Consider the following 21631-nt stretch of genomic DNA (forward strand, 5'->3'; position numbering starts at 1 on the left):
GGTTATCTAAGTATGCGTTAGTACTGAGGCTAATTTTGAGAATTTCTAGTAACAAACATGATTACAGCGTTTAATGTCAGTCAGCAGTGAGCTACGTTTGATAAACAATCCTCGCTTTCCTCGTTACGGCCAATTTAAGCACACGGGAAAACTGACTTTCTAAACGACATAATCGATTGAAATGGATGTCATACTTATCAAAAGTTTATCTCGGTATGCAAATAAAGGAAATGAACTAGCTTTCACTATTGATAAAGAAATGCCAAAGATTAGATGGTAAGTGTGTGTGATTTACATTGTTTATCAGGAGTCAATCAGCGAACTTCAACTTGGAATATCTTTAATTCACTGTTGGGGAATAAGTAATAAACACTTCCGTTATATATATATCCTCTATGTACCTGGCACCTGCAGAAGACTAACAAAAGGTGCATTGTAACTGAGAAACAGGTAAGGTCGCAACTTCCTTCATAAACACATCGGCACGACTGTATAGAAACACCGAGACATAGAATTTAGCGATGTGGAACGGAACATGGAACATGGCGGATGCTGCGTGCATCTTGCGGGTGCAGCCGTAAAATACACGTCTTTGCTTTTATCTACTTAAACTATGCACCGATCTTAAGTTGCGTGTCATAAGGATTAAATTCTAACTGAGCCCCTCATTCGATACTGTCGTACGATACGGAGCTTCCCTTATGTGGCAATCGTTGCCTTACCAGAGTGAGCTGGATAGCTCATAAATGCATTTAGATAAAAAGGCGAATGTCGCCGAAGGTGGCTAGCAAATGGTAAATGCAAAAAATCTAATGGCTTGCCTTAGGAGTCTAGGGAGACCTGGCGAGTTTTATGATGGTTGGTACTAATCTTGAAGGAGAATGAGTTACATATAGTATAATTGTACAGTTTTTCATAAATTGTTAGACATCTTTAAATTGATTATTTTATGTCTTACATATTGTTTGTAAGTTCTGTTCATTATTGAAAAGGGGAAGGTATTTCAAAATTGGTCTCTTTGGTGTTACCAAAAAGAGGTGATCTCTCTATACATATAATTTCATTAAATATTATAATAGTAAATAAAATAGTTTCAAAGCTTAAACATTGGTATTGATTGGGAAGGTTCTAAGGTATATTTCATAAAAAAATTAAAACCAAATCAAATGTAGTATCCACCCCAATTACCCAGGGGTATCAGGTAACAAAACTATAACTCAAATTTTATTCATCTGTTTGGCATAAGGTTAAATAAAAAAGACACCAAACAACTATTTCATATCTTAATTATGCGGTAGTCACAAGTTGAGGGTGAATGAGTAAAAGATGGTAGGCAGGGGTACACTACATAATTCCGAATTACTTTTTTACGAATATGAAAATAACGATTTTTTTAATTTCGAATTTCATAGTTCCGAATTATTCACAATCCCGAATTTTAAGTTTCCGAATAACGAAAATCACGAATAGTTTATAAACGAAATTTCAAACAACACATTTATTAAAATGACGAAAGTCAATTTTCCGAATATTATTATTTCGATGTTTCAAAAGTACGATTTTTTATTATATCGATTTGTTAAAATTACGAATCCCGAAGTTTTAATATTCCGAAAATACAAATTCCCGAATGTTTCTTAGTTAACAAGAAATGCTTATATGAATAATGCAGCATAATGCGTATAAAAACAATATTTTTTAAGCTATATTATGTGAAACGCTCCGCTCCGCTTCGCTGCGCTCCGCTTTGTTTTTCGATATCTATGTGCACCTAACACGCTCCTCCTCGCTTTGCTCGTCGTCGCACCTATCTTTAGGTTTAGGTCCTAAGGTTTTTAAGTTTAAACACCATAAAAATCCTAGCAATTGTTTTGCTCTAAATTTGAAACGCTCCGCTCCGCTTCGCTGCGCTCCGCTTTGTTTTTCGATATCTATGTGCACCTAACACGCTCCTCCTCGCTTTGCTCGTCGTCGCACCTATCTTTTGGTTTTGGTTCTAAAGTTTTAAAGACGTTTATGTTTTTTTGTCAAAATCACGAATTATCATATTTCCGATCGGGATTTGACTTTTTCGTGATTATAATAAATCGGTATTTTATTTTTCGTATATTAAAGTAATCGTATTTTTTAACATTCGTATATTTAACAATCGTAATAACAATATTCGTGATTATAATATTCGAAATTATAATTTTCGTGATTATTATAATTCGGTATTTAAAAAAATCGGTATTGCAATATTTCGTAAATTACATATTCGGGGTTATCAAATTCAGAAAAAAGTTTTTCGGAATATTTGGGTGTTCCCGGTAGGCAGCCCTAAATTATTGAAGAAAGAATGAATTTCACATAAGTGCCAGAAAAAACTAAACATTGGCACTTGTTTCTATAGCAAAATTAGATTTGTCAGGCAGTAACAAGCAAGCCACCCAGTTTTGTCTGATGCTCATTACCACCCACAGTTCAAACCACAACACAATTCTGCCAACAACACAGTGTGTAAGGTCCCTTTTCCTGTTATGATCTGGTTGCACTGCTGCCTGCACCCTATAATTCTGAATAATGACATGGATTTCTCATCATGCAGGTAGCAGGCGAAAATACCTATAACAGGAAAAGAACCCTAAGGGAGCACAGGCCTGCATGACTTATGTTGTAAAAAAACTGTCATTTTATATCAAGCTTCAATCTTTGATCCAAACTTTTTTTTCATATTGATATATTAGACTACCGTCATCGAAATGTAAAGCTACACATATTTGCTATTTAATCTTGATTTACTTGATGAAATACATAAAAAGATTCATAATCTGGCTTATTTTTTAACGGCCGAAAGGAAAACAAACTTTTAAAGCACCAAAAGTTACTTATTGTTGAGATTATTTATGATTTAGATTTCACACCAGCTGTCATCCCATACATTTTGTAGCTGTCCAAACAGGCCTCTTATATTTCAATAACTGTAGAGTACTTATTATTCTATTCTATTCCATGTTGCTGACTGCCCAGACCTAGTTAAGATTCCTTCCTACAAAGGAAGGAACAGGTGATGATAATTGTGAAAATAATTCATAGCCAATTAATTTCAGACTAACCATGATTTTTATTTTTATTAATTCATTTATTTCAGATTAACATTATAAATGCTAAACATTGTGAGTGTCAGAGATCATTTCATGGACACAGGCTGAACAAATTTTTATGAAATTTGGTATGCAGGATGACAAGACACCTTAAATTAAAACATAGGCTACTATTTATCTTGAAATTCCCATGGCAGGAATTATTATTATTAGATTATTTTATTGTTTATACATTCCATCCTGTTAATTTAATTGCTTTACTTTTTAGGTTTTTAGCATATTATATACCTATTACCTACAGGTTTACATTATGTAAAAGTTTTCAATAAACAAACATTTGGTATTGGTGATAGGTAATTAAAATACTATAAGGTAGTATAGATATATTTTGAGCTATGACAATAACAACATCATCAGTGTATTATTACTTTTATTGGGAGGCTGTAGAGTGTAGACAACAGTCAGAAGGAAAAATAAAAGGTTTTCCCTTACTTTTAAATTGAGTTTCTTAGTCATTTATAGCTTAGAATTAGATGCATGTAGAGGAGCTTAAAGACTATTAGAATGTGCAAACCCCTAAACCATCAAAATCCAGTAAAGAAAGCTGAATAAATTATAAAATCTAAATGTACCTGAGTAGAAGATTGCAAAGCAGATCAGTGTGTCATGCATAACTTACCATTGCCGTATTTTTCAGTCTTAGGAGTTGAAGTCATGTTAAGCACAATTTTCTTGAGCCACTATGACATATTATCACTACTTTATTGGTTAGTTCAAGTAAATTTAGTTAAAAATCACAAATTATCGATAAATAAAAATCTCAAGCCCGACCGGCAGCCATGTTTTGGATTGTGTTTTTTTTTTCGTTTTCACAGATAAATAAAACCTTCACAGACTTAACCATAGAAAGGGATTTTTTTTTTATAATCTCATTTATTTTATTAACCATAGAGAAAGGGATTTCATTAGATAAAATAACGTTATTATTCTAAGGAATCGGCAGAGATCAATGATCCTTAAGGTGCCGATACATTAGCGGATGCGGCTTACGGATGCGGCTGCAAGCCGCGACTTAAAGGTATCTAGGTAAGGAATGTACACTACGCTGTTCAAACTATCGGATGTAAGCTTTCAGACGTCCGAGAGCGATCTGGCACTAACTGTCCCGAAAGACAGTGCACATTATCAGTCGCTGCCAGCCGCGTCGGTAAAGCTACGCACAGACCGGGCCTACGAACGTCCGGCGAACGCCAACGGTTATCCTAACGATGGATATTTATCATACATAATACAGGGCAGATTGCAGCAACGAAGGTCAACGAAACCCGTTCGTTGGCGTTCGTTGGGCCGGTCTGTACACGGCTTAAGCCGCGTCCGCTAATGTGTCGACGTCTTGACAGCCGCATCCGTAAGCTGCTTCCGCTAGTGTGTCGGCATCTTGACATACACTCTATAATCTGTGATACAGAGAAAAAAAAACAAAGGCAAAAAATTCTACTCTGGGTTGTTTTAGTTGTTTACTAGTAAAAAAAATATACTCTATGGTTGTTTATGAGCCGTTTTCCTTGACAGCTGTCAGTTGAGCTTTTGGGTAAGCCGATAGATGGCGTGAAAACGCAGTGTACCAACTGTCAAAAATTACATAGAGAGCAAAGAGTACTAAACTCAGAATAAGAACTCACTAGTTGTGATTAAATGTCGGGTGGTAGCGCGAGCCATCCTTCCGAGGCTCAGACTGCATGTGGCTTGGGATAGTGCTAAGTATTCTGTGAATAGTTCTACCCGCGCCGTCACGTAGTGTTCTTTTCTCTATGCGCGCCGTTTGAACGGGTGCTGCGTGCGAGAACTGATTTTCTATTTTTATTTATTGTATGATCCTAAATAAGATCCCAAAGAAATACTTACAAGACAAGATGAGAATGTGTCACTATCTCAAGTGCACTAACTCTACAGTATCAAGGGAGGAGGAGCATATAGCTCAACTACAACTCAATTAATACAGGAGAAACACAAGGAAACTTGAAAAGAACGGCTGTACGCACAATCGCACTGAACGCTGAAGCAACAGTGACATCGACATCATAGAGAAAATAATACTACAATTCTACCTACCTACGTCACTTTCACATTTCGTTAGCCTCACAGAATAACATATTGTGATCTGAGTGTGTTCTGAGGGTTTGAAAGTTGGTACAACCCCAGACAACGCCATCTATTTCTCCAAAAAGGAACTTTTTTTTTTTTTTAACAAACGCCTCATTGGTTGTTTATACCATAGAGAAAAAATAAATAATTGTGAAAAGAGTGGCATCTCAAGGAGTTTTTTGTCATACTCTATACGTCATACTGAACAGTGCCATCTCTTTTTATTTCTCAGCCTCATTGTACATACATACAGGGTGCCCTTGGGACACCCTGTATATATAGATATAGCTGTTCCCGCGCGCTTCGCTTCGCCCTAAATAGTTTTCCCGTGGGAATTCCGGGATAAAAAGTAGCCTATGTTTTTCCCCAGGGTCTAGACCGTATGTATACCAAATTTCATTCAAATCCGTTCAGTAGTTTTGGCGTGAAAGAGTAACAGACAGACAGACACAGTTACTTTCGCATTTATAATATTAGTAAGGAGTAAGGATTGTTATCACAAGTTATTAACTTCAATCTATAATGATATCCTAATCCTAACTATCCTAACTAATATCATAAATGCGAAAGTAACTGTGTCTGTCTGTTACTCTTTCACGCCAAAACTACTGAACGGATTTAAATGAAATTTGGTATATATACATACGGTCTAGACCCTGGGAAAGAACATAAGCTACTTTTTATCCCGGAACTCCCACGGGAAAACTTTTTAAGGCAAAGCGAAGCGCGCGGGAACAGCTAGTAAGACATATTTGCCTTAACGTAGTTACACCACACAACAGTTATTACATTTATTAGCTAAATGTAAGTTCAATCTACATATTTATGTACCTACCTACATGCAACAATAAATAAAAAACAAATTATTATATAATTATTTATTACCTCGCATATAACAATGTTTCAGTTCAGTTTCGTTCATGTCACTTGTAAAATAATATGCGAGTGGGTGTGTGTATTCCTTTTTTATTCCTTTCACCATGAAAACCAATTCATGTTTTGCTAGTTTATGTTTCCCAAGAGAAGAAAATCCTTTTAATTGACCCCTAGCGGCATCATAATGCACTTGTGGTGATAAAGTCATTTCGTCCAAGATAATAGTGCATCATTTATCCTCGCGAGGCAAATCTTTGACGACATTTATCAGTTTGGTACACATAGTATTTTAATTTTCAGCGAATATGAAGATGTCGAACGCTCTTTGCCAGTGCCGCCATTTCAGCTCGGTTCCCGTGGAACCACGTGGAACCTGGATCCATATGAAATCTGTTAGGTCACAAGAATTTCATAAAAACACTTTTAGCTGATAAAGATGCTTTTTCTTGACACATCATTTTTATTTGTATATAAAATTTATAAATAACGATATACCGAGAATATAGGCTTTTATTTACAAAAATTAAACATGTTATTTGCGAGACATTGTAAGACAACTGAACTGACACTGACACGCAATTTCTTCATAATAGCCATAGATCATGACAATGTTGACATTCAAATACTACTTATCTATGTGTCTTGTTATTGTTCTATGGTCTTGTTCATAACGCCATCTTACATCTTTTTTGGTAATAAGAGTAATATAAAGAGATGGCGCTACCTTGTACTAAAAGTTCAGCCATTAAGGCACTGACCCCCCCCTGGTTTATACTGCGGCAGTTTGTTTATTAAATTTATTTGAAATTTGAATAAAAACGTAATTATGACGGACCCGCTGAGTGTACTTCGCCAATATAACATAAACAAAAAGGAAATTATCGAAAGAGATAACCAAATAATATTTGGAGAAGTTTCCTGGCCCAAAAATGTTAAAACCAATTACAAAATTAAGTTAGGGTAGGTTCGGTTCCGCGTCAATATTATCTGCTGTCTCATTACAATGTTTATAAATTTAGATATTTGTAATTTTCAGGAAAGGACAAGGAGGCAGTGTCAAGGAATACTATACATTGGAGTGTGTTCTATATTTCATAAAAAATATAAACCTCGTACATCCAGTTTATGTCCGACAAGCTGCTGTAAGTTGGGTGTTCATTTAAGTTGAAATTTACTTGCCGGTAAGATCGTGTAGACTAAAGTCGTGAGGCTATTTTCAGGATGCTAATATCCCTGCTGTACGACGTCCTGATCGAAAAGACCTGCTGGCTTATTTGAATGGGGAAACTGCCACTTGTGCATCTATAGATAAAAGTGCACCGAGAGAGATCCCTACCCAGGTAAGAGTTCTTTAGAATTGTATAGTATTACATTTAGAAAGTACCTATCAGTTTATAGCCCAAAATGAATGTAGCAAAATAGAATAAGAAATTAAAATTGCCTTTGAAATTAATTCAACTCTAGTTTGAACAATACAGTAGCATTGTATAGAATTCTGAACCTTAAATATGTACTTATCATATTATAGGTTAAACGCAGACATGAACAGGATGAGGGTGAATCCGATGCCAAGAAGCCATGCATTGAGGAAACACATGTGAAGAAAGAGCAGGAACTGCCCACAGCTTCCCTTGATGCCCCAAAGGAAGCATCTGTCAAGTGAGTTTTTACCTTTGTGAGGCAACCTGCACATCACACTTGCATTGGACCAGCACTATGGGAAATAGTCCTAGCATGGAAATTATATACCTACATAATTATATATATATTAATATTGTCCTTAAACTTTTAACGCAGACATGAACAGGATGAGGGTGAATCCGATGCCAAGAAGCCATGCATTGAGGAAACACATGTGAAGAAAGAGCAGGAACTGCCCACAGCTTCCCTTGATGCCCCAAAGGAAGCATCTGTCAAGTGAGTTTTTACCTTTGTGAGGAAACCTGCACATCACACTTGCATTGGACCAGCACTATGGGAAATAGTCCTAGCATGGAAATTATATACATAATTATATATATATTAATATTGTCCTTAAACTTTTAACTTTAATGATATTTACTTTTGTTTCTTTTAATTTTAATTTTATAAATGTAAATGTAATTAGGATATGATATGGGCTTTTTACACCTGAAATAAAGATATCTATTATTATTATTATTAAAGGCTGTTCAGGTCTTAAGCGAATATGCAGAGAGGTCCCATTGAGAACATAATGTGCAGTAATTTACACATCTACTCCAGAATGTCTACTCATTCTTGGGATTGGTTATGTATTGCTACCAATGGAATCTAATTTATGTTTCTTTCCAGGTCCCTCTCTGAGGCTATGTCAGTGGAGGAGATTGCGGCCATCAAAGCTGAGCCAACTCAGAAGGACCAAAATCAATAGCAATGACTACCTACTCTGACACACTTTGGAGTGATTGGGTCAGACCTAAGAGACATCTTGGATGATTCTTGAGCCACTTTGGCATATTATCACTACTTTAAGAGTTAATTTTGTTATTTTCCATAAATAAAAATCACAAGCCCAAGCATAGCCCAAGCCTGATAGCCTTGTTTTGGATTGTATTTTTTTTCTTAAGCTTCACAGATTAAGCCAATAAAATAGATATTATTAGACTATCAAGGCGACCAATAATATAATGGACAGAGTATAGTCGCGGCTGACAGCCGCGTCCGCTAGTGTGTCAGCACCTTAACTCCCCGCATATAAATTTTTATTCTGTGAAATTAGTCTATGGTTTTACGGAGTCCGCGCTTTACTCTGTGTTTGTCTGACATGTTGAATTTTGTCTTTGGTTGATACAAACGTAATCATGGCGGATCCGCTGAGTTTACTTCGCCAATATAACGTAAATAAAAAGGAAATTATTGAAAGAGATAACCAAATAATATTTGGGGAATTTTCCTGGCCCAAAAATGTTAAAACCAACTATCTTATGTGGGGGTAAGTGCCCGATTCGGTTCACTAAAGCGTCAACATCGTCTGCTGTCACGTTACAATTTTTGTTTTTTACATTTATTTATAATTTTTCAGGTCAGGAAAAGAAGGCAGTGTCAAGGAATACTATACATTGGAATGTCTTCTATTTATCCTCAAAAATATACACCTCACACATCCAGTTTATGTCCGACAAGCTGCTGTAAGTTGGGTGTTCATTGATGTTTAAATTTACTTGATGGTAAGGTCGTGTAATAAAGTCGTGAGACTATTTTCAGGCTGCTAATATCCCTGCTGTACGACGTCCTGATCGAAAAGAGCTACTGGCTTACTTGAACGGAGAAACTGCCACTTGTGCATCTATTGATAAAAGTGCACCTTTAGAGATCCCTACACAGGTAAGAGTTCTTAAGAACTTACTTATAGCTTTATGTTTAGAAAGTACATATCAGGTTATGGACCGAAAAAAAGCAAAATAAAATAAGAATAGAGCCTTGAACTCATTATAATCTAGTCAATAAATTTTCATAGCAAGATAAATCTATTATTGTTTGAATGATAATATATCAGTGTATAAAATTTTGAACCTAAAATATTTATCATATTTTAGGTTAAACGCACCCATGACCATGATGGGGGTGAATCTGCTGCCAAGAAGCCTCGCATTGAGGAGACACATGTGCAGAAGGTGCGGGAACAGCTCGCTGCTCGTCTTGATGCCCCCAAGGAAGCATCCGTCACAGTTGATAACATCAAGTGAGTTTCTATACTGTACAATAAGGCTATGGATGCAATTCTTTTGCTACCTTATGTTATTGTGTATACAAATTACCACAAAGTGACTGGAGAAACAGCTCCAAACCTTGGTTTAAATGCTGATTGGAATAGTTTGAATTTTAAGTACAATTATCCCACATGCCCTTAAGGGAAAATGCACAGGGGGTACCATCGGAGAACAAAATGTGCTGCAATTAACACTACCATGGAGCTTAGAATATATCATTGCATCACTAATCTATTCCACTTAGTCTACTCATTCTTAGAATTGATTTTGAACTGCTGACAATAGAATCTAATTTAAATTTCCTTCTAGGTCCCTCTCTGAGGCTATGTCAGTGGAGAAGATTGCTGCCATCAAAGCTAAGCGTTTGGCCAAGAAGAGGACCACAATCAAGAGCAATGACTACTCCGACACACTTGGAGTGGTTGGGTCAGACCTGAGAGCCATCTTGGATTACGATGTGGACCTCACTAAGGATATTATCAGTCGCGAGAGGCAATGGCGGACTAGGACTACTGTACTGCAGAGTAATGGAAAGGTCTGTAATTTGATATAATTTCGTGGAGACTAATGAATTTAGGAACAGCTGTCTATACTAGGTATACATATAAGTTGATGTTTTGGTATCTTGTAAGTTATAATATTGGACCAGCCATAGGGCATGCTGCTAACATTCTTAACAGCCACCACAATGTTCCAGGGGTACCACCTTCTAGGCATCTATGTTTCTGATGTACATGAAAGGCTGATATACATAAAAAGTAATACAAGCAACTCTTATAACCCTAAGCCAACTTAATCTTAGGATGTATGCTGTACGGCTTATAAACTAAATAAGATTATAAAAAAACCCCTTCAGGTGTTTGCCAAGAGCATCCTAGCTCTACTGAGCAGTATAAAGGCGCGCGAGGAGGGGCGCGGGGTGCCGCGGCCGCCGCCGGTGCCCATGCCGGCCGCCGCCGCTCTGCCCGCGCAGCAGACGCAGTACAACAGATACGACCAGGAGCGCTTCATTAGGCAGAAGGAGGGTGAGTTCTGCTCATGTTGTAAATATGTTTTAAGTATGGATAGGTGGATGTTTGTTACTCTTTCAAGTTAATTCTACTGAACGGATTTTCGTCAAGTTAAGTATGCAGAAAGTTGATACCCTGGATTAACATATTGGGTAACTATATTAGCGGGCTTTTATACCAGATTTCCCACTTCTTGTCTATTGGTATCAGTTCAAAACATTCACAGCACAAATTTTGCAAAAATTTGCCAGCAGAATTCACTATCATATCTAGCGTAAAAGCGTCCATCTTCTATTCTATACCATTTGCTTGCTATGTCTGTCTCCACAATCTATAGGTACCCTAAATGCAATTTACATGCTCTACGCTAATTTGGCCAGAAAAAAAGCTGTTTTACTCACCACAGTTTCCAACTAACTCACAATAAACCTCATTGCAGAGACGGAGGGCTTCAAGATCGACACGATGGGCACGTACCACGGCATGACGCTCAAGTCTGTGACGGAGGGGCCCAGCGTGCCGCCCGCGGCGCGCGCGCCGCAGACGCCCAACCACCCGCGGTCTATGCCCTGTGAGTATTGCACTTTATATTTTTAATTACTTATGTTATGTTTTTGTTCATCAACAGAAATGTGCTCTGATTGCCATAAGCCTCTCCTAAGGAGAACCACAACACTCTGCTCTTGGCCCTTTCACACCGACAACGGCTATCTGTCTAAGGCTAAGGTCATCAATGGTTTTACTGTGGAACTCATCTACTTACCCCTTTATCTTTTTTTATAAGTTACAAAGATACAGTCTTATTCTAGGTATACAATACCTATAGCCTATATTTTCTGTATTCCTCCAATGTTTCGCGATCTAAACTGCGCCATTCCTCTCCTCTTAATTTTCCATCTATTTTCCCCTCACAGCGAGCATGTCAGGGCGCGGCGCGGCGACGCCCACGCCGGGCGGGCGGCGCGAGCTGCTGCCGGCGGCGGCGGCGCGCCTGCCCGCGGGCGGCGGCAAGCGGCCCTCGCGCACGCCCATCATCATCATCCCCGCCTCCACCACCGCGCTCGTCTCCATGTTCAATGTTAAGGACATGCTGCAGGATTTCAAGTGAGTGTTATTTGTTTTTTTTTTAACTCACAAATCCTATACTGTATTCATTCTTATTTGGCACAAAAGGTAAACAATCTTTGTTTGTCTTTTTAATAAAAATACTATTATACAAATAAACTACAGCCAAAATAAATGGTTAAATTACGAAATCAATAATTTTTACTTGTAAGTATTTAATTTGTCATTATGTTTTATTTTATAACTTAGTTTTTAAATTAATTGAAATAAAAAGACACTCCAAGACTGCTCAAAATTTGTGCCAAGTAAGAAAAAATACATTATTCGCGTCCTGGCGGTAAGCGGCCCTCGCGCACGCCCATCATCATCATCCCCGCCTCCACCACCGCGCTTGTCTCCATGTTCAATGTTAAGGATATGCTGCAGGACTTCAAGTGAGTGTTATTAGTATTTAGTTGTAACATTTACACCTCCTACGTCCTGCTACTGTTGCGCAATTGACTACACTGGCGCTCATCACTCATTAAATAGGAGTCGAACTTATTCTAATAGTAGTATTAAATTTTCAGGTTTAGTTTAATTAAACAACGACAGATAATTTGAACATACCTTGGAAATTTTGACTATATATTAGGGGGGACGGCAACTAAGGGATAACTTATTTATGAACATGACCATTGCTTTATATCGAGCGTGAATACATAGAAATGAAAATGGTTATTTATATTGTTTGTATTTACAGGTTCGTACCAACGGAACAGAAGAAGGCGGAAGGCTCAGGGCGAGAAAATGAAGTATTATTGCAGAGGAGGAAAGGGGACGTGGCCGCTCCCAGCGCCGCTTCTATTACTGTAAGTAAATCTAAATAGACAACATAAAACACAAAGAACCGCGACGAAGCACATTATTATTTAACCCGATGAGATAATGGAGTGGTAGGTACTACTAGGGATATATTGAAAAAGCTAACCAGCTTCCGCAAATCTTCACGAGTTACCTGTAACTGCCTTTTTTTGCCTGAATTTTCTTCAATCTCTTATTCTCTTATAACGATATAAATCTGCTGTCCAAGTACAAGATCACACTAACCGCTCATTTCTCCGCAGGTGCCTTACCGCGTGGTGGACAACCCGGCGCGGCTGTCGGCGGCGGAGTGGGACCGCGTGGTGGCCGTGTTCGTGCAGGGGCCCGCCTGGCAGTTCAAGGGCTGGCCCTGGGACGGCAACCCCGTGCAGATCTTCTCTAATAGTGAGTTGAAGGGCTCTTAAAATGTAAAAGGTGAAGTGGCAGTTGGCCTGCCATATATGCCGAAGAACTGATGATCGGTGAACTAAACAGTGGGATGGAGACCATAGTTAGGCTAAACGAGTGGAGACTATAGTGGAACCGTCGATCTTAGGCTGGTAGTGGCTGGATGTGGAAGGCCAAGAACCGACTGTTGAGGCACTAATGTGTGTCTAGCAGTGGACGATGCTTATAATAGTGAAAAAAACCGTAGCAGTTCTGTCACAGCTCCCTGTCCCGCTTGCACACATCGGCGCGCATCAAGAGCGAGTGAAATAGAAAGCGCATGCGCCTTGCGCACACACTGTTTAAAAAACCGCCTTATTTATTTGCTATTTTGCCCTTGCAGTATGCGCGTTCCACCTGAAGTACGACGAGATGAAGCTGGACGCGAACGTGGCGCGCTGGGCGGTGACCGTGCTGAACCTGAGCCGCACCAAGCGCCACCTCGACCGCTCCGTGCTCATGGCCTTCTGGGAGACGCTCGACAAGTAAGTCTCACTGTTGTACGTGTGTGAAATGTGTAGGTGTAAGCTTAGCGTGTAAGAGATTCTTATAGCGATGTGAAGGATGAGGCATTCGATTAGCGTCTATTGCTGGCTTCCTAGGATATAAATTTTGGGGTGTCGTGGTGTGTTTAGTAGTAGTACCTTTACAGAACTACCGGTCGACTTGCTTTGCTTTGCTTTCCTTCTTCTGGCCTGCTTTGCTTTGCTAGTGGTGGTTGCTGACTGGACTACAAACCACCATAATCTCTTCGCTGGTGGCTCCAAGTAGCTGTCGTGCACGCAGCGGCCACACCCCGGTAAACCGCGTCGACCCGCGGGCTAAACCTAGTGAAGGGGACTGTGCACACTTCGGTGGACATAGTTACCGACGGGTGATCCCCCGTTTAGTGCATGAAGACTGCTCCGGTGTAGGAGGCGGGCCCTGTCAATATGACAAACAATCCGGCTACTACAGCGGTGTAGCGTCGCAATGTGACAAGCGTAGGGCGCATGTCTGGATCTTTTTAAAGACTTGTGGCCTGTCACTGCATCCTGTCATCCTTTCCAGCCGTATCGGTTTACCGCTCCGTTGGGACAAGGGAGGGCCGGACGAGAGAGGGGATATGCAACTGCGCAACTGTTTATCCACTAAAAATTTTCACGCGCTGATGACACCAAGCTAGAACCTGGACTATGAGCACAAGCCCTACGGCGATGGATTTGTTGGCGGGAGGAACGTGAATAGGTGATTTCAGTTTCTAGTCGGCAATCTGCACGTAGGCGGTCAGATGAGAGTGGTCGCTCCTTGAATCGACAGAGGCAGGATTAGAGGTTCGGCAGCACATCTGACGACAAAGCAGGCCTATTTAGGATCACTCTGCTTTCCCCAATCCGGGGAGGGGCCTAGAAAAGGTGGCCTAAAAATTGTCTGTCTCACCGTAACCCAGTTGGCAGGCCGTGGTCTTCTGGGCACCAACCAAATATCGCGGTCGAAAAACACATAAAAACACGATTTACATTGCTACCTGGAATGTCAGGACTTTACTGGATAATCCGAACAACCTTTGTCCTGAAAGAAAAACGGCTTGGATAGCCCGTGAACTATCTCGCTATAATGTTGATATTGCGGCAATAAGCGAGACGCACCTTGCAGATAGCGGAAAGTTGTGTGAGGAGCTTGGTGGCTATACCTACTACTGGAGCGGAAAGCCTGCTAGTGAGCGCTCGGCTAGTGGCGTTGGGTTTGCCATAAAGAACTCGATTGCAAGATCCTTGATGGAGCCACCTAAAAGTATCAATGACCGGCTTATGACACTTCGTCTCCATACGGCCAAAAATAAATTCCTCCACCTGATCAGTGTTTATGCGCCTACTCTTCCCTCATCAGAGGACGTCAAACAAAAATTCTACGACGAGCTTAGAAACGTACTGGCAAAGATTCCAACCACCGATAAAATCATCCTGCTTGGCGACTTCAATGCGAGAGTTGGCACTGAACATGAAGCATGGACAGATGTTCTTGGTCGGCATGGAGTGGGCAACTGCAATACAAATGGCTTTGCACTACTTCAAGTCTGTGCTGAATTTAATCTTAGTATCACGAACACTTTCTTCCGCTTGCCAAATAAGTTAAAAACGTCATGGATGCACCCCCGCTCTAAACATTGGCACCTTCTAGATTACGTGATCGTTCGAAGAAGTGATATTAAAGATGTCCTCATAACAAGAGCTATGCGAGGTGCTGAGGGATGGACTGACCACAGACTTATTCGCTCACAAATGAGATTGCACTACAAACCTCCACGCAGAGCACAACATAAAATCTCACCAAAGTTGGCATTCGCTACATTAAGTCAGGACCATGAGTTGCGGCATAAACTGGATACTCATTTTGGCACTGCGTTTCCATCAGTTGACAGGAGCGTGTCAGCGGGCGAAAGTTGGCGTACGTACGCGGATTCTTTACGAGAAGTCTCCCAACGAGTAGTTGGCAAACCACAAAAGAGAAACCAAGATTGGTTCGACGAATGTGATGCGGAACTTCAGAAACTCGTCGAGGACTCCAGACGCGCACTAAAAACCACCACAAATGCCTTACAACGCCGAAATATACAGCAAGAGCTAAAAGCTAAAGTGCGTGAACAAAAAAACCGCTGGTGGCGCTCCAAGTCCGAGGAACTACAGAATTTCGCCGACTCTAACCAAACGGCAAAGTTTTTCGAAGGTTTGAAAGCTATCTTTGGACCAAAACAACATCTGACGGCCCCGATCTACTCACGCGACAAGTCAAAGCGCCTAACAGATCCTGATGAGGTCCTCGCACGATGGGCGGAGCATTTTTGTGAAGTTCTGAATCCCAGCAGTCAGGGAGCTGACCTTTCATACATCAACCAACTTGAGAATCTGCCTATAGCTCCGGATCTGGGTAATCCGCCCTCGTTCCAAGAATTTCATCAGGCAATAAAGCGACTTAAAAATGGAAAAGCGTCTGGTTCGGATAATTTACCGGCTGAAGTATTTAAGTATGGCGGCCCAAATATAAAGAACAGACTGTTCGAGCTGGTGCTGCAAATATGGGAGACTGAAAATATACCACAGGAGTGGAAGGATGCAAACCTGTGCAAGTTGTACAAAGGCAAAGGCAGAATGTCAGATTGCGGATCGTACAGAGGCATAGCTCTTCTTTCTGCTGCTGGAAAAGTCCTGTCGCACATCATCAACGGGCGACTAAACCAGCTCGCAGAGAATTACCTTCCAGAAAGCCAGTGTGGATTTCGTCCCTTTAGAGGCACAGTCGACGCTATATTTGTCGTCAAGCAGCTACAGGAGAAACATCTGGAACAATACCGTGACCTCTACCTGTGCTTTGTGGACCTAGAAAAGGCCTTTGATAGAGTACCGAGAACTGCACTCTGGGCTGTTCTTGAGAAGATTGGTTGCCCTGTGAAATTTACCAACTTAATACGCCAATTCCACGATGGCATGTTGGCCAGAGTCCAGCATGAGAACAATTTCACAGACCAATTTCCTGTTACCAGTGGTGTCAAGCAAGGCTGCGTAATGGCCCCAACGCTCTTTGCCATTTACTTCGCTGCAACGATGAACGATGCGCTAGCAAAATGCAACAACCCAATAACGCTTAACGTCCGATCAGACAAAAGCGTCTTTAATATTTCACGCTTTAAAGCAAGAAGCAAAGTCCAGAAACTCCCTGTACTCGAGATATTATATGCTGATGACGTCTGTTTGGTAGCAGATAGCGCAGAAAACTTGCAGCTGTACTTAGACAACTTAGACGAATCGTGTCGCAAATTCGGACTGGTAATAAGCGTGTCGAAAACACAGATCCTGAAACAACCTGCAAGGGAACATCTGCAAATGAGACCGCAATTTATCTGGACAGAAAACAATTAGAGGAGGTCCAATGCTTTCGTTACCTTGGAAACCTAATTCGCAGTGACAATCGCCTCGAGTCTGAGCTCTCTGCTCGTATTGCCAGTGCTGCTGCTGCCTTTGGAAGGCTCAATCGAAGAGTATGGGACTCACATGACCTACAGCTCCGAACAAAACTAAGCGTCTACAAAGCAATAATATTACCACTGCTCCTCTATTCCTCGGAGACCTGGTGCCTTTATAGAGGTGATATTAGACGATTGGATGTGTTCCACATGAGGTGCCTACGATCAGTTCTGCGAGTCACCTGGGAGGATCGTGTGCCTAACTCGGAGATTCTTCGTCGCGCCAACATGACCGGCATGGAGTGCCTACTTACTTATGAAAGGACAGCTAAGATGGTGTGGCCACCTGGTGCGGATGGACGACTCCAGATTGCCAAAGTCTGTCTTTTACTCTGAGCTGTCGAATGGGAAACGGAGAGTCGGAGGCCAGCACTTACGGTACAAGGACGTACTGAAGCGTCACCTGGTATCGTGCGACATATCTTGTGAGACGTGGGAGGAACTGGCCCAGAACAGACGCGAATGGCGAAATGCAGTCATGAAAGGCACGGCCAATTTTGAACACGCCCGGCTCCAAGACCTTGACACCAAACGCCAGCATCGGAAAGCTCGCCCAAAGCCCACCTACGACTACACTTACAACTCAAGTGGCCAGCTCTTCTGCTACACCTGCCGAAGAGTATTCAAAACAAAGTTCGGGTTCGCCAGCCACTGTCGAGCACACGCCCGGAACTAGCTCGGTGTCGCCGTCGACGGATACGTCGTGGAGGACATCATCATCATCATCATCATCATCAGGATATAAATGGTGGAAATTCATTCCGTCAGTGAATTACTCGAAGGAATCAATTGCAGTCGATAGACTTATCGCAAAAATAAGCTAATAATGCTTAATGCCTATAAGACAGTTGTTTATTATTGAGATAAAGTTGAGGGTGGCAGTCTCGCTGGGCAATGAGAGTGCTCAACCTGAGCCGCACCAAGCGCCATCTCGACCGCTCCGTGCTCATGGCCTTCTAGGAGACGCTCGACAAGTATGTACCCGTGTGTGTGAAATGTGTAGATGTGAGTTTAGCATGTAGTAGGTCTTCTGAGCGTTGTGAAAGAGTTAACCAGCCAGATTGGCGACCGTTGCTGACTTCCTAGGGTGCAACGGACGCTACAGGGTGGAAATTTTTCAGTGAGCTTACAGAAGGCAAGTCAAAGTTGACAGGCTTATCGCGAAAATAAGCTGTTTCGTAATAATGCTGTTACGTACTTAATCAACTTGTATGGGACAGTTGTTTATTTTTGAGATGAGCTAACTTGACGGGCTAGACAGTGAGAGTGCTCAACCACAGCCGCACAAAAAGCCACCTCTATCGTTCCGTGACTACGTGCCTCTATATGTGTGAAATGTGTAGATATGAATTTAGGAATGAGAGCTTGGTAGTCTGTATACAATGTTATGCAAAGTGGAATTACAGTCATCTTATCTTCACCAATGGTAAGCCACAATTTTTGTCAATCCATACCCAACCTTAGTTTCTGTTTCTTACTAGTCACATCACCTTTCTATAGATAAGTATGATACAAGTGTAATATAAATAACACATGCTTTTGTCTTGTTCCAGGCATATGATGAAAAACAAACCCCACCTTAGGTTTTAAGTCTGTTGATAGCTTTAACAAATTCTATATAACTGTGTGAATAGTCCAAATCCTTTCAATAGTGAAGAGTATCTAAGTCAATTCATACCATTGTAGGAGTATTTTGGCTAACAAACATAGGAATTACAATGTTATTGTATTTTAAATGATTCTTGTATTGATACTTTTTTGTGAACATAATGTTATGTTGTTATAGTGAATATCCTCATGGATGGGTAAGGCTTATATTGCTGCTACTTTAGACTCTTTCTTAAATACTATTGCACTTGAAGGACAAAAACCGTTCTGTATTATAATTATTATTATAAATTCATTTTCTCTAGTATATTCATTATAATTATTATAGGTTAGTAAAGTGGCCCGGGCCCATTCACAGACCTCTACACACACAGCCATGAATCTCTTTTATTATTACGTCATTATGATATCAGCTTAAACAGGGTGTCCACTTTCTGGAAAGTCAGGGATAGTCAGGGAAAAGTCAGGGAAGCTCAAGGTGGTCATGGAAAGTCAGGGAAATTGATGGGCCACCTGGAAAGTCAGGGAAAAATGACTAGTAAAGCATATTTTTTCGCAAAATTGTAGTTCTTTCCTTTGCTAGTTATTATTTTTGTTCTTCTATTTTAAACGTAAAATACATTAGTCATAAAATAAAATCTCGTAAGCCAGATTCCAGACTCAGTTCATAGTTTGTTAAAAAGTAAAATGATGTCCTTTTAATTAAATTTCTTTCAAAAGAGTGGGACTCAGCTTGCCGTTCTGAATAACTTTTATTTTAAGAGTTCGTGATGAAAAATTAGTCCCCATATAACGTGTTGGTGCAGATGCGTTGTATCGGCGCTCATTTCACTCATCAATTCTCATAATTTGCTACGGCGGCTAGCGGGAGCGTATGCAGAAGCGTGGCCTCCTCGCGGCACCTAATGAATTTTTTAAAGCGTCGCGCCCATACGAAGATATATGATTTTGGTTTTGTTTTAATTAAATTAATTACGGTATTTACAAAGCTTAACACGCTTTACTCGAGTTATTTCTGTTATGAAGGTCCTAAGATTACTATACCCCTGTTGCTAGTACAAGTTTTATACATGAATTAAATAGTTTATTTTATGTACCTGCTTCCAACTTCTCATAAAAAAAAATTATGAGAAGGCGTACTTCTTCAAAGCACTCTGTACTAATCGTACCATCAATAAGTGTGCTTAAATAAAATAAAATAGGTATAACTAACGTCTTTTGCTAATAACCAGTGGATCCCACTTGGGTTTCAAAAATTTAAATGACTTTTCTCAAAAGTAAAATGATATTTTGAAAAGTAAAAAAATATATATTTCGCAAAAACAAAAAAGAATTACACGTTATGGCAAAATAAAAGTATTGAAACTTTGTTGTAGGGTGGTAGGATGTCGGGTAATGCTGAATTTCGGGTAATTCTGATTTTTGCTGATTTCTTCCAAACGCAGCCATACTTTGAACCGTGGAACCATTCACCTTGATGGCAACTTAATCTTCTACCTCGCTTGGGTTGACTCAGGGCGCTAGAACCGAGCGTGCGTGTTAAAACGTAAAATTAGTAAAAAAATACTAATTTTTGAATTTTCGGAATTACCCGCATATCGGTAATTAAGAAATCAGTTAAGTTATTTAACTGATTGTTTTTTCATCCAAAAGATTGTCGTTTTTTTTCACTACGTTCGGAGTTTAAAAACCCTAGCTCTACAAAAACAAAACAAACCCTAGCTCTCTATGTATATTTTTTGTATTTAAATTTCCGGATATAGCCAACTAGGGTAATTCCGAATTTTGGAACATTTTATTATGAAATTCTGTGGATCGGGTAATTCCGAATTATAAATATCATACCAATGTGTATTAGTACTTCTGCCTACCCCGCAAGGAAGTACATTAGGACAAGCTGTGAGTGTTTATATTATTATTACATCTGGGCAGTTCTAGACAATATTTCGAAATAAGATTTTACAAGGCACTTTTTACAGCCCCTGTATAAATATTTTACGCAGTCGAAGTTTTCTTAATAAGTGCTTTTGTTTATTTTGATCTCTAGTCAGGGAAAATTTCTAAAATGGTCAGGGAAAGTCAGGGAAAAGTCAGGGAATTTTTTGGAGCATTCTGAGTGGACACCCTGTTAAAATAAAATAAATTATGCTTATCTATCTATGGGGATCGTAATACAAGTTTCTATACATTTATTAGCTTTTGGACACATCAATAATTGTTATTGTAACATATACTTGGTAGGCTCAGACATAGACTTTTCAATTATTATGTAATGAATTTTATTATTTTGTGCAATTTTTATAGTATAATTTTTACAGCTTGTTCTTGGATCTACTGTGACTGTAGAATAACTTTTTAATAATATATGAATAGAAATGGACATTGAAGAGAACTTTTGTCACGGACATTGTATTCTAGTTTTCACTTAAAACTAAACTTCGTAATTTTTCGCTTAAATTTCAGTCGTACTTAGAAATAGCTTCACAATATTCACTTCACTCTCTTTGTTCGCATTCATATATTTTAAGTCTGTGTTTTAGACTCTTTCTTTAGAATGCATGACTTTAAGCCCTAATGTTGTATGATACAATTAGTATCTCATCCTATCTCATCTGTAGGTGTCGCTGAAATGTGCTAAATGGTAAGAATTCACGAGGAAAGTTCAGAGGTCTGTGATTGATCTTTGACGTTTACGTAAAAATTAAACTGTTGAAATAACCTACAACTTTTCATTTAAAACTTACCTTAGCCTTTACTTTATGTTTAATGCCGAAATGGGTAGGTAAACCAACTATGAAACCTGAAACAAAATGAAGATAGACG

The 21631-nt window shown here is 39.8% G+C and overlaps 2 protein-coding genes across 4 annotated transcripts; both read left to right on the forward strand.

Annotated features, from left to right (window-relative positions):
- Positions 1 to 6867: 6867 nt before the first annotated feature.
- On the forward strand, positions 6868 to 8641 carry LOC105386732 (parafibromin). 3 transcript variants are annotated; one of them, XM_048625949.1, is made up of 6 exons: positions 6868 to 7064; positions 7141 to 7246; positions 7325 to 7444; positions 7633 to 7763; positions 7902 to 8022; positions 8425 to 8641. In XM_048625949.1, the coding sequence occupies exons 1-6, from the start codon at positions 6931 to 6933 to the stop codon at positions 8494 to 8496; spliced, it is 684 nt and encodes a 227-aa protein (XP_048481906.1). In that variant the 5' UTR covers positions 6868 to 6930; the 3' UTR covers positions 8497 to 8641. The 3 variants fall into 3 exon arrangements, with proteins under 3 accessions (XP_048481906.1, XP_048481905.1, XP_048481907.1); XM_048625948.1 differs by having other exon boundaries at positions 7902 to 8021; positions 8418 to 8641; XM_048625950.1 differs by lacking the exon at positions 7902 to 8022 and having other exon boundaries at positions 8418 to 8641.
- Positions 8642 to 8891: 250 nt separating this feature from the next.
- Positions 8892 to 19227, forward strand: LOC105386763 (parafibromin). The gene is made up of 12 exons (XM_048625951.1): positions 8892 to 9057; positions 9148 to 9253; positions 9330 to 9449; positions 9662 to 9807; positions 10145 to 10370; positions 10692 to 10860; positions 11285 to 11416; positions 11772 to 11949; positions 12653 to 12761; positions 13017 to 13158; positions 13544 to 13685; positions 18754 to 19227. Exons 1-12 carry the CDS (start codon positions 8927 to 8929, stop codon positions 18788 to 18790), a joined length of 1638 nt encoding a protein of 545 aa, XP_048481908.1. The 5' UTR covers positions 8892 to 8926; the 3' UTR covers positions 18791 to 19227.
- Positions 19228 to 21631: the final 2404 nt, after the last annotated feature.

The sequence above is a fragment of the Plutella xylostella genome, chromosome 15, assembly GCF_932276165.1.
Source record: "Plutella xylostella chromosome 15, ilPluXylo3.1, whole genome shotgun sequence".
NCBI classification, from domain to species: Eukaryota; Metazoa; Arthropoda; class Insecta; order Lepidoptera; family Plutellidae; genus Plutella; species Plutella xylostella.

Bases quoted from the DNA above. Each gene is read 5' to 3' on its own strand.
- LOC105386732 (XM_048625948.1), top strand. From the start codon at position 6,931: ATGACGGACCCGCTGAGTGTACTTCGCCAATATAACATAAACAAAAAG. The intron at 7,764-7,901 runs GTGAGTTTTTAC...CTTTTAACGCAG, and splicing joins CCAAAGGAAGCATCTGTCAA to ACATGAACAGGATGAGGGTG. The intron at 8,022-8,417 runs GTGAGTTTTTAC...GTTTCTTTCCAG, and splicing joins CCAAAGGAAGCATCTGTCAA to GTCCCTCTCTGAGGCTATGT.
- LOC105386763 (XM_048625951.1), top strand. From the start codon at position 8,927: ATGGCGGATCCGCTGAGTTTACTTCGCCAATATAACGTAAATAAAAAG. The intron at 9,254-9,329 runs GTAAGTTGGGTG...GACTATTTTCAG, and splicing joins TTTATGTCCGACAAGCTGCT to GCTGCTAATATCCCTGCTGT. The intron at 13,686-18,753 runs GTAAGTCTCACT...GTCTTGTTCCAG, and splicing joins TTCTGGGAGACGCTCGACAA to GCATATGATGAAAAACAAAC.